The following is a 16601-nucleotide window of genomic DNA, read 5'->3' as shown; positions in this document are numbered from 1 at the left end:
AAATCTAGCGAAAACTTATTATTAAGTCAGTCCGAAAATAGGACGGGCCTGGAAACTTTAAAACGCTTCAGAAAATTAAAATATTTAAAACAATAGTATCCAAACTTTTTTTTCCAAAATTTAGAAAGTCTATCGAGAGTAAAGTCTGAATGTCCAAGTGTCCAAAAGTTAGTAAACGAAAGCCTTCAGTAAACACCGTGGCTGATAGTAATTGTTTACATAGTTTATTGTAATGTCAATTATATACAAATTTAAAATTACGTCCAGTGCTTCTACGCTGTCACACACGCCATTTCATTACTTAACGTACAGTTACAATCGTATTTCCCGTTATTTTCATTCGGCACAACAATATCAGCGACTCGACGAACCACTAAATTTAATTATTCATTATTTACAGTCTAAACTCGCTCTCTCGGTCAAAGAGTCCGTGCCTCGTTCACACATCCCCAATAATACCACTCTAAAAAAAAAGAAGAATAATCATACAAAAAAACAACGGGTTCGTTCGGTTTCACTTTCGTTTTATCTCCTTGCACGCGCGAACAGCGATTTCTCGCTCCCGTGGCAACAAATACTTTACTCGTTCTGTCAGTTAAATGTCTCTCCAGATTCTATGGCAGTATGCTGTTGTTTAGTTTGAACTGTAAAACACCTCGCGCGCTGATCCCGATCCTTTCTCCCCTTTCTCGGTAAAAAAATGAACCTCTTTGCGGAGGTATCGGATCCGAGATCGCGGATTTGCCACACTCTACGCGATTTCGTTACGTTTATTCGTCCCTTCCGTGTTTTCATTGAGCAGTTTAGGCGATAGACGTCACTTCCAGCGCTTGGAACTTCGAACAGACTCGTCCATCACGAATCAAAATGGCTGTTCTTTTCCCACGAGGGGCCCAGCAGAATTTTACCAATCTGTACGAAAATGAAACTGTTCAAGACCGCTGAAAGCGTCATCGGTGAAGAAAGTATACTTTGTTTCTTGGGGGTCTTAGTTACTGGACCGGAAGTCGAACCGTGTACTTATTCTGCCGCGGAAGATTCTGCCTCGCCCGAACTATTTGGTCAGCAGCGTAAAGAAAAAGAAAGATCTATCGTAGAAGAAATCTCGAATAGTAGGTCAGCCATTTTCGTTGTTCCGCTTTACCGACGGTGGCAAGTTCTTTTTAACCCGGGATAGATCTTTTGTTCTCCTTACAATACACGGATCCTTTCTCTCTGATATCGAAATGACCGCCGTCCACAAACCCAGTAACCCTCAGCAGTTCTGCGTCGAGGTATTTAGGATCAGCTTAGATTCAAATCAAACGCAAAATAGGGAATAATTCGTAGGGCCACGAGGGTTTACAAAAAAGGTGCAGTCTCGAACAGGGATCGTTGGGAAACAAGCCCTGCGTTTCCCAAAAGATCGAGATTTCTATTTACATCTCGCTATTACATATCGAGAATCACGCGATTTTTCGGCAGTTGGTCGCATCATTGATGTTTGTTCTAAGTAGAAAACAATTGCAATGCCCGAGACACTGATCATCACTTTAGCTTCTTAAACGTTCTGCACGACGAAGGGATTCGGATCGATCGATCGACGGAGGGTGACGTTCGTTGCAATCGATCGTACATTCCTGAGGATTTTCAAGGATCTTTACCGGGGATCGTCGAGAATCGCCAAGGGTGTACACGATTTTTTATGTCATCGACAGCACGATTCTAATTAAGATGACACTATCCTAGGATCGACGTTCGAAGACGCCTCGACAACTTTTGCGGAAGAAACATAATTTGATAAATCGTTACTTTTTAGCCGATATTTTAACAAACTTTAACAACTTTCTCAATTTTTAAGGTTTCGTTCGTCGCCCCTCAACGCGGTAGTCTTCCCTTCGCGACAGCTTTAAATCGACCGCTCTAACGCACCCCCGATCTGCTTCAAACCGTCTCCTCCGATTGATTTATCGAACATCACCAATAGCCAGCAGAACAATTTCTTCAGAAATTCAAGGGACACCTTGTCCGATTTTTCGTCCAGGCTATAAATCATCCACAACTGTTCAGCTTCGCCTGCAAAGTACTCGTGGAGTCAGACTCTTAGCTCGTCCATGACCTGTTGCTGATGATTGTGTCCCTTTTTCAGAGTCCCCGTGCCAGTCATCGCCATGCTCTCCTGCTGAAGCTGATTGGGACTGATGATCAGGTTCTGTCCCGGTTTTCCAGGCTTAGTATTCTTTGGCGGTGGTGGTGGCATCGGCACGTGGCAGCTGTTGTTCTGCAGATCGGCGAACTCTGGCGGTGGGATGTGCTGGATGTGATGTCTCTCCGCGGTCTTCGTCTCCAGGTCTCCGCAGATATTGTTAGGCATTTGTCCGTTCTCCTGACGTTTCTTCGAACAGTTGTGCTGCGTGCTCTTGTCCCTCTGATAGTAGACGCCCGCGAATATCAGCACGTTCAGGATCAACAGGCTGCAACCGATCGCTATCGTCACGCTCAGGGCTGTGGAATAAGCCGCGAACCCGTCTTCCGGTTGTGCAGTCGAGTCCTCGAACGCCAGTTCGCTGGGTATAGCCGTGGACACGTTCATTGGCTTCTCCGCGAGAGTTGCTTCCGCCGTTGTCATCCTGGTTGTCGTTGGTATCCTTTGGATGAACCTTGGTGGCACCTGTGAACAAACAAATTCAACCGTTAGTCAAACTAAGTTGAGAATGTACAGTATTGTCTAATCTAATATTTTGGTTGTAGAGAAATATACTACTTTTCTATACTGTGAACCCTGAATTGTCATTGTTATGATTATTAGAGAACCTTTCTTCCAATTTTTAGTTCAAATAGTAATGAAATTTATTGTCGACTAGAGTTATTAAAATTAAATTTCAAAATAGAGTTTAGAATGCAATAAAATTTCTTTTACATCGTTAAAGGAGCATTACGAGAAACGAAGAGATATTGTTCCACTCTATTCTAACAAAGATCGACAACGTTTTGACTAATTGTCCTAATACTCATGAACACGTTAACCCAGTTACTCTTCTTATAACCAAGTATTCACAGGTCGTGAGAGAATTATTTATTATCTGTAATATCGAATGAACAACGTACCTGTTCAGTGTCCAGAAGATGATGCGACCTGGGAACCTCGTCCGAGCCAGGCTTGTGGAGGTCGGGGACGAGGTTGAGCCAAAACGAGAGCCTGTGCGCCCTGTAGTGGTTCTTCAGCTTCGACTTGAGTTCTGGAAACACGGATGGCTTCTCAGCGGGGTCAGTGGAAGAAGCAGGCGAAAGAAAATGCTGGCTTTCAGCGGGAACGCGACTGCACGCGTTGCAGCCTTGAATGGCCACCTTTCCGCGGAGTCTTTTCGCGGGGTAATTAATTATTGTCGCGCGGTAATCTCATACAGAAGGCGGGTTCGTTAGTCAGTGCGTCTCAAAGTTCGAAACTGCGGAGTCGTTGCGCGAGAGAGCATCGTCAACCCTCGGGGCTGGCTTTGCTGGGACTTTTCTACTCGCGACCGCCACGCGGTATAGTTTGAGCCGCACTGCACTCGAGCGCGATGCGAACTTTCAGTGCAGCCAACGTCATTCCGCTCACCCTGACGAGTCCCTTCGCTAACGTTCCTTGTCGCGTTAAGCGCGGCGTTGTCTGCAACGAGACGTTGCTATTCTCCTAAGAGGGATCGCTTCTCAGCGACGACGAACGAGCCGCGAGGCGTATGACGTTTATTTGCGATTTTCGTGGACAGGAGAGGCGCGCAACAAACAAGTTTAGGATCGATAATTTCTACGAAATCGAATGTCTCGATAAATTTCTTGGGGTTGTTAATATATCGAACGTTAACGAGGATATATTTTATTTTTTTAAATTTTAATGCCATTTTAGTTTCCTTTGTTCAGTTAGGGGCAACGAATAGGGATTGCACAAGCGTGAAACTGAGGTATTAGGTCGACCAAAAGTAATATAAAAATAAATGGGAACGAGAATAAAAGTGATAAGAAACCAAGTACTGCAAAAAACATTCATCTGAGAAAAGTGGTTTTAGTAGATAAAAATCAATCGGTACTCAATGTCTCTAGGGCCAGAGAAAGATAATCAAGTGGGATCTACCTTGGCGACAACAGACTAATTACTAAAATAGAAAGTGTAGCGGTAGAAATGAAAGATATAAAAGGAGAGCTGAAAGAAATGAGGAAGGAAAATAAAGAGATGAAAGCGATAATAAATGATCTAGCCAGTATCAAGGAGAAAATGAAAGGAAGAAAAACAACTATTAAACAATAGAATCGGATAACTAGAAAAAGTTGAGGAACTCGGAAATAGAGTTGAAAAGAAGAACAACGTAATAGTAAAAGGGATAAACAGGGAAATATGAAGGAGACATTTTCCTACGATAAGCTAAAGTCTAGTGTGTACTATTAAAAATATGGAACCTAGGAACGTGAATCACCTTGCATATTATATTCTTTCGTATTTTCAATATCCGTATATCTCTCTTTGGAGGCATCTTCTTGTATATTTTAACGACATAAATGGAGTCGTAGAACTCTAAGAGTCGAAGGTTTGAAGGGGACGCAGGTGACGCGGCGCCGTTGGCTTTTCATCTCAAAGTCGCGACGCAATTTGAAGAGCTACGCGGGTCTCGCGGCAGGAGTGAACTCCTGCGGGACTCCGGGTTTGTTCCTGACGAACTGCCACTCTCATTTCACCTCGGGAACGAGAATTATGCAAATAAATCTTCGCTGATCCTCTTAGTTACATGTGCGAAGTGCGTGCGAGCGCCCGGGGACTAGATTCATTATACTCACTTTGGGACGTAATCGGATTAAATAATTCTCGTTTCCGGTTCAAAACGCTGCGCGAATCCCGCGAGAGAAACGAGTGGCTTCTACGGCGGGAAACGGGCCAGAGGTCGAGTTTCCTCCTCCGTTCCGTTTCGAATTTTCAACTTTTCGTTTAAGAGTTTCTTCGTGCCAAGACTTGAAAAATGAGCAGCGTTTTAACGCTAAACCTAAGCCATTCCTACCACGACCGGTCAAACGACCAGTCTCTTTTTCTCTTTTACGAGACAACGTGTTTCCAATTTGTGCATTATATGTATAGAAAGTTGTGTTTTGATGTAAATTCTTTAATTTTCATCGAATAGGGGATAAAACGCCCTTGAAAACGAATTGTATTCCAAGTCGATACCGTAGTTAGTTCTAGAAAAAACTGGTTAGTAATTACGTAAACATTCCGTATATAAATTCAAATTAATTTTCAATGAAATAAACAATTTATGATCCAGTTTCATTGTACACTAGTCGTACGATCAGTAGGAATTGCTGAAACTACTTTGGGTATGTAGCGTCAAAGTAAACTTCAAAATAAACATGGAAGACAGCATAAATTGGAATAGTTGATATGGTCATTAGATAGAGGATGAAATGCCCTTTAAAATGAGCGTTTGTACGAGTCGATAGCTTTATTAATTCCGGAGATATAGCGATTTTAGTTTCAAGTCGATGCGGTGGCTAGTTCCGGAAATATAAGGCTTCGAAGCGTTTGTTTACTACGGCCTTGTCAAGGCCGTTGACCGCGCGCGCACATTGAAAGTAGGTCAGTCGGCCAGACGGTCACGAGTCACGTACGAGAAAGAGAGGTCCGGCGCGACGCGTCAGACGAAGACAGCGATAGTCGAATTAAGAAAAATACACTTTTACATAAATTACGATATCTCGAAAACGGAAAGTCCGATCGACAAAATTCAAAAGCCATTTTAAAGAGGAAGGTTCACCGCCGCCAACAGTGGTTCAATTATTAATAAAATATTAGTAGTTTCGGAACTGCACGCATCTAAAGTTTTAGTATTTTTAATACGTGTTAATAGGCTTGCGTAAGGCGGAGAGCGGAACTTTAAAAATTACGTTTTACATAAATTACGATTTCTCCAAAACGGAAAGTCGGATCGACAAAAACAAAAAGCCATTTCAAAGAGGAAGCCTTGCCGCTTCTAACAGTGCCTCAATTATTGATAAAACACTAGTAGTTTCGAAACTGCATGCATCTAAAGTTTAACTATTTTAATACGCGTTGTAAGACAGTTATAAGACAGTGGAAACTGCATCTGTAACTCTGAATCTGAAAACTGTAATATTATATACACTGTTGACTGTTGTTCAAAGTTGTGTAAAACTATTAAAAACTCTGTTAGAAAATTTTCAATTTGTGTTCGCATGTGCAGGGAGTTTTTGCATTGCCCGACCAACGTAAATTTCGTTTCGTGAGTTTCTAAAATTTATTTGGATCATATTGGCTCAAAATTTTTGAGTAGACACGCCTTCAAAACGTTCAATTTGGCGTGACACATGCATTTACCAGCCTCGAAAGTTTTCTTTCTGCCCTTCGGGGCACGAGGAAACCCCCGTAATAGAAACGATTACCATGGTTAAATGGTCGCTCAATATTTCGACGAGCATGTTCGATTTCGGGGTTAAGTGAGTTTTTCATCAACGTCAAAGTTCAAAAGCTTCGTAACGCCCAACTTGAAACCTTCCAAGCTTAACTTCCGAAGGGAGTAGCCGGCGCACTCTTAACGAGTCCTTTGTACAATGTTTCGAACGTTTCACTTTATCAGCAAAGACTTTTACCCGAAATACAATATATTTTAGAATTAATTGCCATTAGTCCGTGGAAAAGTTTCGAGACGTGTTCGTTGAAAATTTCTATTATACTTGGAACGGCTACGTATTATTCCACCATTACTGCTTCCCATTAGTTCCGTATCGGCGGAGGAATTTAACGAACGTAGAAGATCGCAACTTCGAGAATCTTACGAGTCGTAATTGCCTTGCTTTCCCTTTAACTAATTCCAACTTCATGGTTTTTCTTTACCACTAGCGACCGCGTTCGAGAATTTTCCAGATTTCCTAACAATTTTAATTTTCCAATTCTCGAAGAAAATTTTGCATTAAAGAATTGTGATTGTAATTTCATCGATATTTTGAAAGTAAAAGAGAAAAATTAAAAAATTCTTCGCTCACGAAATATTAAGAATCTTGGGAGAACATAATCAATTGCACCTTACCTATGCTTAGGTATTTCTTGTGCACGGCCTCGTAAGCGACCCAATCGATGTTCTTGAACTTCGTTCGTTCCGGTCTCATCGGTCCGATGTCCAGCGTGCCCTCGTTCGGATTCCTGTCAGTGAACAAAGGACGCACACGATCGTTAATGTTTTATCGGTGTTTCCGGGTTTCACGCCATTAAGTCGACAACTCACCCCGTGCGTGCAAAGTTCGTCAGGTAGACTATCACGCTCTCGGAAAGGGCTATCTCGGCTCTGGTGTAATTCCTCGGCCAATGGGACAAACCACCCACAATGGGTGCTCCGAAAAAGTATGGCAGGTCCTCGCCGTGAATGCAGCCCGATTTCTGCAAATAAAATACTTTCTTCAGAGGGAGAATCAAACTTGAAAATCAAACGTGGTTTCTTTTGTTCTTTAAAAATGTCAATAATACAAACGAATTTTTTGTAACAGTGAAATAAAATGTAACTTCGTTGGAAAAAATATATTCTAAATTTTGTATATAGAATATCAAGTTCGTAATTCAGGCTTCGTTAAAAAATTATTAAAAAATGAAATTAAAAAATTTTAAATCGTTCCAAAAAAATTATTTGTAGTTGCAGGGGTCAATTACAAACATTTTTGGTCAATAGATATACCCTCGAAATCCTAACCGGTTTCGAGAAAAAAATTCAATAAGTGGATAAACTTTCCGACAAAATTAAAAAATTTTAAACCGTTCTAAAAAAATTATTTTTACTTGCAGGGGTCAATTACAATCATTTTTGGTCAATAGATATACCCTCGAAATCCTAACCAGTTTCGAGAAAAAAATTCCTTACCGAAAATGTAATGTCTGACCATACGTTGATATGTTTCACTGAAATTTCATGCGTATGTTTAAAACATAACTTCTGAATGGATTGGAGAATTTTAATGATTCAAAATGCAAACAATGCGTATTAATGGAGCTCTAAAGCCCCAGAAAAATGGCGGTGGAACTTTAAACGTTAATAACTTTTTAACGAAGCCTCAATCAACAAACTGGTAAACTCAATTTTCGTCTTATTTTGGCCTTCAGAATCATCCATTAAAATTTTTCCCAGGGATGGCCAAACACCCTGCATATTAAATATATTAACGATGTATATTTGATAGAATTCCACGTATCTGTCACGATTTTCATTCAATGCAGACTACTCCCACCATTATCCTAGAATCGTCGAGCCTCGTGACACGATCTCTGAATTTATCGACGGATAGTCCGAATATAATTTTTGTTTGTACTCTTTCGAAGAAACGACCGACGTCCACAAAGTCTGGCTCGACTGAAGTATTGATGGCATTTTAACGACGCGGGACGTCGCTCGTATTTCAAACAGGAGAAAGGCTTTCCGGGCGGCATTGGGATATTGCAGAGAGGAAAGAGCGAGATGAACAAGGCACGATATATGTCCACCGGTTTTGAGATTACACTAGGTCCTTTCGTCGCTCGACTTGACCGTGGGAAAAGGGACTGCCCCTTCGGAACCCTTCGTTAAATCTAAACGAACGATCGTCGAGGGACCAGGACGCCATTTTGGTGTCCGTGGACGCCTATTTTGCCTAGGAAAATTGAACGTTCGCAGTATCCCGACAGCGTCGTCGTTGGTCGCCGTAGTGTTTCGTTGACAAGGTTTTTAACAAGGATATCTTTCGTTCCTTTTTTGTTAACATTTATCGGCGACGAAAATATTCGAACGCTTGCCATCTACGTCGTTAAGGAGCTATTTTAGTCCAGAAGTTTGAAAAAATTGATTTTTAAAAATTTCCTGAAAGTTCGTAGTATTTTCTAAAATATTTCCATTTAGATTCGATAAAAATGAATTTTCAAATGGCTTAAAATGCTACAATTTAAATAGTATCAAGTGATTTATAAAATTTAATACTTTGATTAATAGTGTGATTTGAGGATTCGTTGCGATGAAAAAGCGAGCAACGATTTTGTTAAAATATTTTTATCGTGACTCTATTGTGACTTATAAATATGAGAGTAATGACCAAGCAATCGAGAGGGAAACGCAGGCATTTTTGAAGAAGAAAAAACACGATCACAATAATTACGAGTCGTTAGAATCGAACTACAACGATGCATACAGCAATGCTCAAACAAATAAAGCAAAACAAGCAGTGCAAGTTTAATTGAAAGACAGAAGTATAACTTGGGTGGAACGAATTTAGAGTAGAAGGAAAATATTTTGCACGAGAGAATATTCATAGGAAAATTATGTAAGTTTTCGGTAATATCGCACATTTTGTTAAAAAAAAGGAAAAAAAATACCGAGAAAGGAGAGAGCCGTTGATATCGAACGAAATATAAAATATAATAACAAAAGACGCACCTTTAACTTCATCTGGCAGCATTGGTAGAAAAAAACGAATACGATGTAAATTTTGTTTTTAAAATTTTGATAATAAAATTAACATAACATATTGCAGACATAGTATTTTTAACAAGCAATGTTATCTACTTTATTTGTTTCAGTTTTGTGTCATCCTTACCATTATGTATTTTGAACTGTGTATTCAACGAACGAGTACAGTTTTATTTTACGTATAAAATCACTCGTGAAGTTGGATCAATTCTGAGCCACACTACTTTGTATCAGAAATGGGATTATTTAATTTATTTATTTGAGATTATTTCTTTGATGTAACTGTACCTTACGTCTACCTAAACTTTCGCTTTCATTTATTTAACATTTTTTTCTCCTTTTCTTTTATTGCCCTGATATATAATTTAATAAAAAAGAACAAATGCGTATTGTACTTGCACCAAAGAGACAAAATGAGGGATTCAGCTTTTCTTGTATAAATTTTTTGTACCACCGCTCAGAGAAAAGTTACAGCTTGTAACAGTTTCCGAAATCACTTTACATACTATTGAACTTAATATAGCGTTCACTGTTCGCCGGGGAAACAATTTTCTCATAAGGGAGAAGAATTAAAATATCCTGTACGTGTTTTTAAGTAACATTGAAAGCAGATTCTCGGCTCGAACGAGAACTGTATCGAACCTGGTGAAGCGATGTTGCAATTGCTACTGCAAAGATCTGGTTAATGAAACTTTCGGGTAGGAAGGGTCGAAGGTATCGAATAATTGCCTTGAATAAGCTACCCCGCTGCGTGGAAGCTTTCAGTTTACAAAGAGAACATGGTTTAGCGTTGCTTCGTTCTCCCCCTACCGTGGTTTTCCCACGATCAAATATCGCGAACGTATCTTTGGATGCCACGAACGTTAGAGAGGGAGAGAGAACCAATTCGTCCCGTCAAGATTGAGGCTCCAAGGCTGCAATGTTCCCTTTGAGCTCCCCGGTAATGGAGACTTTCTGCATCTTTTGTGGTTTCGCCGTTTCCTCCCTAATATTTCCCTTATCGATCCCACGTGTAAGTCTTCGACCTCTTTTGGGAATCATGTAGCTCGGTGCACCCCAACGAATCGGCTGCTTCTGCTTGCATTCGAGTTTTCCGCCGAAATGGAATTGACTCAGGACGTGGCATTCGTAAGGAGAAATTGAGCATTGCGTTCCTCTGGTTCCTTTATAATTTAAGCACGTACTTCCCTTCCTCTATCGATTCGGATGCGTTTTTTCCTGCGCGAAGACAGATATCCTGTTCGATACGAGCTTGTTTCTTCGCCGTAATTCCATCAGGATGTTTGGTAACGCGAAAAATTTCTATAACTGTAAGGTTTGCAAGTAAAATTCTCATAGGATATCCCCAGTTTCCGAGGAACTTTTTGCAAATAAAATTTTGCGTTATCTATTCATCCCAGGCACATCTGAGAACTCAACAAAGTTACGAAGTTCTATTATGTGACGAGAAGTACAATACAGTGATGGTTCTTAAAATGAGCATGCAAATGTCGTCTTTCGCGCCTCACTGGCTCCAACAGGAATCCCCCAAGTCGAAAGGAATAGAAATGTTCAATTTTAAGATCGACTATCGAGCAGTTCTGTGTCCCGAGCAGGCCTGATTCGCAACATGACGCGTGTCCTACTTTTCGTCGCACGTGTTCGCGCCTTTGTTTCAGAGTATCTCCCACGCCACGTGCAAACTGCCGCGTCCACGCAATTCCACGCGTTCCCACGGCTTCACTGTTTTCCCTTTTGCAAAGTTGCTTTTCCCACGGACGTTTCGTGTTATTAAATAATTTTACATTCCCTTTTCTCGCGCGCTTTCACAGGCCGACTGCATAATTATGCTTCGAAACGCCGCGTTGGCCCTTTATTTACCTTGCCGTTTCCATCTTCGCCCACCATTCTGTGTTCCTTCGTCCGTTTTAATTACGAATCGCCGTTGTTTGCCGCTCTTGCCGAGCTACCGGATTCAATTTTATTCCCAGCGTCCACTTCACACAGCCCAGGCGTCCCGTTTCGCGCCCTGTTCGCAAATCTCACCTCGCTAACTCCTGACAAGATCTCTTTCGTCCTCTTTGAACGGAATCAATGTACTGCAATTCTCTCATCGAACTTTTGCGGACAGGATTTTTCGAAAACTACCGTAGGAATTCAATTTTTGAATCCCTGCCAATTGTTAATTGTTTTTTGTACCGTAATTCTTTATCCACATCATTCTGGAGAAATTTTTCGGCAAAAGAAATTTTTTCAAATCGTCCTAAAAAAATTATTTTTGGCTGCGGGGGTCAATTACAAGCATTTTTGGTGAATAGACACACCCTCGAAATCCTAACCATTTTCGAGAAAAAAATTCTTTACCGAAAATGTAATGTCTGACCATACATTGATATGTTTCCCTTTGAACGGAATCAATGTCCTGCAATTCTCTCATCGAACTTTTGCGAACAGGACTTTTCGAAAACTACCGTAGGAATTCAATTTTTGAATCGCTGGCCAATTGTTAATAGTTTTTTATATAGTAATTCTTTATCGACATCATTCTTATTCTGTACAAAGTTTGTACTCTTGGATAAATGCTTTTAAGAGACATCGTCTCACGTTTTCTTTTCTTTTTACTTTTCTCGTTCTCCAAGTTTCGGATCCTTCTTGTCCTGGCTCGGTGCTCGGTTAGGTGCAATCGATACATTGGATTTATTGACGCCAATACACCCGCAGATGTCCGAGAACATTTTGGAGGGAGAACCGAGGGTTTACGTTTCAAAATGGGGTTCACATTATTGGTAGAACATTCTCTGGTCTTGTAAAAGAATTGCTCGAAGCTTTCAAGCTTGCTGAAGAAGAATTTCTTAAATTGTTATTTACACTTGGACATTGAGAACCCAATACCTGGTGGTTCGCTCGAAACGATTGAAATATTTTCCAAAGAAGAGACAAAGAATCGCATATACTTTCAAAATGTCCAAGTACTACAATTTTAAGAATATTATAAAATTGTGCTTTGTTATATCTTGAAATTTTTATCAACGCCAGTGTAATTTTAAGATCTCAAGCTTCCAGAGAACATAATAAATCACTATGTTTTGCACTCGACCGTTCTAAAGGATACTGAATCACTCTAAAACTACATTACTCCTTTCATTTCCAAAACACACTTAATTTTACATCGAAATTACAGAGGCGATTGTTTTTGGTAATGTATTTGCATTCTCTAAGAAATGAGAGAACTTTCTGACGATATTAGTGCTCGATCTCGCCATTCTTCCACGGCCTTTTCCAACTTGGAAGCCCCCGAATGCGTTCCTTCGTCCTTTTCATTTCTTTTCTAACCCTTCTTTTCACCAGCTTCATTCCGCGCTTTCCTTTCTCCTTCTTTTGCATACGAATACCTCTTTTTTGCTCTTTCTGGCACGGCAACAACGCGAGAGGCGAAACGAATACGCGTTAAACACGCCCTCCCGCTGATCGAAAATAGAGACAAATAAGGGATTTCCTCGGTGAAAGAGAGCTCAGGAGGATAGTACGTTAATTAGTGAAATTGCTGTCGACTCTACAATCGAAACGTTCCATACACTTTGAAAATCGTGTTTCAATCATTGTAATATTGACTCTTCATATAGAGCGATTCTCGAAATTGGGACCAATAGGAGAAAGACAATAATCTTTCTACTCGTAAAACAAAATTCATTTCTCAATGCAAATGACTAGATTAGACTCCCTAAAAGAATTCATTGAATTTCGAAGGCCTGAGTTGAATCTGTGGATTCATATTTGAGACTTTGGAAACTCTTTATCTCGTTTATTAATTATTAATTGAATGGTGACTTTAAAAATAAATTATCTTTAAAATTCTCTGATTTAATTTTCTCGTATTGAATTAACTGTGTGAATTTAATTTTTTTAAAGTGATTGAGGTTCTTGTAAATACTCTTCCTTATGTTCTACGCGTATAACAGTCCAAAGTGAATAAGGCTACGAGACATTGGAACTAGTTTGCGAATGTGTACAAAAAAACGTTGAATTTTCAGCACAGATTCTCCGTCGATACCCGAAGGTGTTAATACCCTTCGCCACGGTTATTGCACGACAGTTCCAACGATGTGCAATCGATGTTCTAAATTTAAATTTAAACGCGCTACCGGCTGCCTTTGATGTTCTCCGGCGCATAACACGAGTCTCGTGCGTTTCTCGTCGTTCTTATCGGTCGTCCGCCTTTACCAGCACGCAAAAAAGTACCTTGTCCCTATAATTACTCGACGCGAAACGATTCTTCAGATACCAATAAAGGTTTCACAATGAGTCGCTTCTTTTGAAATCAGCTTTCGTTTTCGAGTTATGCGTCAAAATTGGGCGCAATTAACGTTCAAAGAGATACCAGGCGTACAAAAATTTAATGGGAAAATAATTTTCTATACACGAATGATTCAGAAAAAGAAATTGAAAGTAAATTTAATTCTTTGTTATTTACGAATTACTCGACTGCGCTCGACGTCTTTTCGAAATCGCTTCGTTCCAGTTTCAAGGCGACAAATTTTCGAAATTATGCAGTTTCTTTTAGCGGTTGGAATTAAAATAACGCCCGGCTAGCAGTGGCCAGGCGTCAGGTTGCATTTACGCGACTAAAAGGATTACATTCGCGTCTTCATGTACTCCGACCTCGTTAAAACAGCGCCGGGGCCTCGAGAGGCTTGTTAATTTTTTTTTTCTGATTACGTCGTGCCTCGCGTTGTACACCCGTCGTTATGATAATTAAGTTTATTGTTACTCGTTATCATTATTTTCGCCGCGGTGCACTTTCTCCGCGAAACCGTTTTTTCTTCTTTATCGTCACCTCGACCCAAGGTTCCATTAAAAAGTATCGCTCCGAAAGAGCGGTTTTGATATTTTGCTCTTCCTTTTTTCTATTTTTTTTTTTAAAGCATTTCCCGGCGACAAAGTTCTCGCGACCCAGTGGAAGGAGACTCATTGAGAAAACGGCGCTTCGGGTCCTTTTTAAATTCCGAAACTTTGACCAACGCCCGGGATGCGAAAAATTTGTTTTCCCGCACGACGGCTGCTAATCCCTGAAAGCCCGCGGAAAGGTTAATGAAATTTGTCCGCGGAAACATTTTTTAAACGTCGCGATGAATTCCGGCCCGACTAACGCGTTCCATTCAGAACTTTCTTGCGTGTTCTGAAAAGCTGCCGTAACGCTGCACCGTATTACGCAATATTTCTTGCCTCGCCCAGGGTCATTCAACTGCGTTTATGTTCGTAACGAGAAACCGCGAAACGTATTACACGACGGATCGCGTTTAAAATTATTCTCGTAAAGGAATTTCGAAATTCTTTTCGATTATACACGGGTTCACAGAAACACGGGGGATACTTGATCTTGTTCGTTGCGTTAAAAGCCATCCGCGTATTACGATCCCGGCCGAAATTAAGCACGAGATTATATTCCCAGCCTCCTTCTTTTTCAAATTTTCAATCGTTCGCGATAATTTGGTAATATCCTAAATTACCAATGCAAATTGTTCATCGCGCTACAGCTCGACAGTTATTCGCTCTCCTCCCCGCCACCCCCTCCGCCCACGCCTCGAAATCTGCTCTTGTATTATCAATTAATCGACGCGTGAAATTTAAATATCGAAAAGCTGGCAATTCGTTCTCACTACTCGGATAAATTAGAATAATTCACTCGAGTTACAATATGAATTGTAAATTATTCATTGTTCTCGCTGTCGATTATATTGAATAGAAGTCTCTTCGATTTTATCGGTGCGAAGTCATTATAAATTCTTGTTTTGTAAAAAATAAAACTATTTTAAAATTATATACTTCAGTTGATCATGAAGGGCGAGGAACATATTTAGAGAATATTTATTAAATAGTTTCTCTTTACGTTGCAGTCAGATGTTATATGAAAACTAGAAGAAAACTAGGTTTAAGATGGTCCTTGGTTTTATATTCTTTTTGCAAAACATAAATAGAAATTGCATAATAAATATTCTTTGATTAATTTCTCTTAGAAATTTGAACGTGCTTCGAATAATGAAAATTTGTCAATACGAATGATCATAATTCAGAAATTGAAAGCTAACACGAGTAACTATTATCACTTAAAATTATCTAAAATCTTATTAAAGGTAGAAAGGAATATCGAAGATCTCTCGATAACAAAGTGCTTTTAATGAGAAAATTTCAAAACTTTCGAAGACGATGTCATCTCGATCTTCCTCTTGTTCCACCTATTTTTGAACTTTTCTTTCCTCGTTTCCCATCGGTCCCTTCAATACTTAAGTATAATTCTTTAAAAGAACTCGTCCAAAGAGATCAAACACTAAAGATTTGTCGATAAGAAAATGTTTGGAGCGAGGACTAAGAACTTTTTAAAGAAGTTTGAATTTTTCCTCTTCATCGTTGACCATTATATTTTTTCATTTTTTCTTCTGCTTCCTGTTTCCCTTGAAGTGTTCTTAAGAACAATTCGTGGAAACGAAGTACTACAGATTTCCCGCTAATGTAATATTTACGAGGACATCTCGAAACTTTTATGGAGCTTAAATTTATTTTTCGATTATCGAAGAGTTTAAAGACACAAAACGACTTAAGGGTTCACTGGAGAAAAGGGTGAATGCCAAGTTTTAGCATTTCTCACGAAACGAACATTTTCTCTTCAATATAATGCGACAACCTCATATTTTCTCGTATAAAAGCAGAGAAAAAAATGTTAAAATCAAAATTGGTTCTTTTTTTCGCGGAGTAGTCAATTGTTCGCAGTTTGGGACTCTCGAAATATCAGTTATCGTAGCTTTCGTTCCCTGCAGTGCCGGTGCATCGTATACGCTCGCGATTCTCGTTCAGCTTTTTCAATTTCCAGCTCGTCACTTTCGGATTAGACGCGGTTAATGTGCGGCCGTGTAATCATTCCACGCGTTTCGCGCGCGCGGGCCACGGAATTTTTCAGCGTTTCCCCTCAATTACCGAGACCCTTTAAGCCCCCTGTGTGCACGCGCAATCGACAAACGGAAGTTTAATCTAAATTCCGCTTTCAGGTCGTCTTTGCACAGCTTTGCTTTTGACGGCGACACGTTGCTTTGGGGATTCGACGCGCGAGCCGACGGAAATATTTCACCGTGGAAGAGAAAACCGCCCGAGTCTTCTGCGTGCCAATTTTTAACAGATTCGTTTCCCTCC

The 16601-nt window shown here is 40.1% G+C and overlaps 1 protein-coding gene across 2 annotated transcripts in view; it reads right to left on the bottom strand.

Annotated features, from left to right (window-relative positions):
• Positions 1–200: 200 nt before the first annotated feature.
• The window catches only part of Nlg3 (Neuroligin 3), a 372568-nt gene continuing 356167 nt past the window's right edge, over positions 201–16601 (bottom strand). For both annotated transcript variants that reach the window (XM_076765898.1, XM_076765899.1), the window contains exons 8-11: positions 7242–7393; positions 7047–7159; positions 3088–3218; positions 201–2650 (exon numbers count right to left, since the gene is read on the bottom strand). In XM_076765898.1, coding sequence (XP_076622013.1) covers positions 2075–2650; positions 3088–3218; positions 7047–7159; positions 7242–7393 — 972 coding nt within the window. In that variant the 3' untranslated portion in view covers positions 201–2074. The remainder of the gene's footprint in view (positions 2651–3087; positions 3219–7046; positions 7160–7241; positions 7394–16601) is intronic.

This window comes from Colletes latitarsis, chromosome 5 (assembly GCF_051014445.1).
Source record: "Colletes latitarsis isolate SP2378_abdomen chromosome 5, iyColLati1, whole genome shotgun sequence".
Lineage (NCBI taxonomy): Eukaryota > Metazoa > Arthropoda > Insecta > Hymenoptera > Colletidae > Colletes > Colletes latitarsis.
The sequence above is the reverse complement of the archived record's forward strand: the minus strand, read 5'-3'. Positions and strand labels throughout refer to the sequence as shown.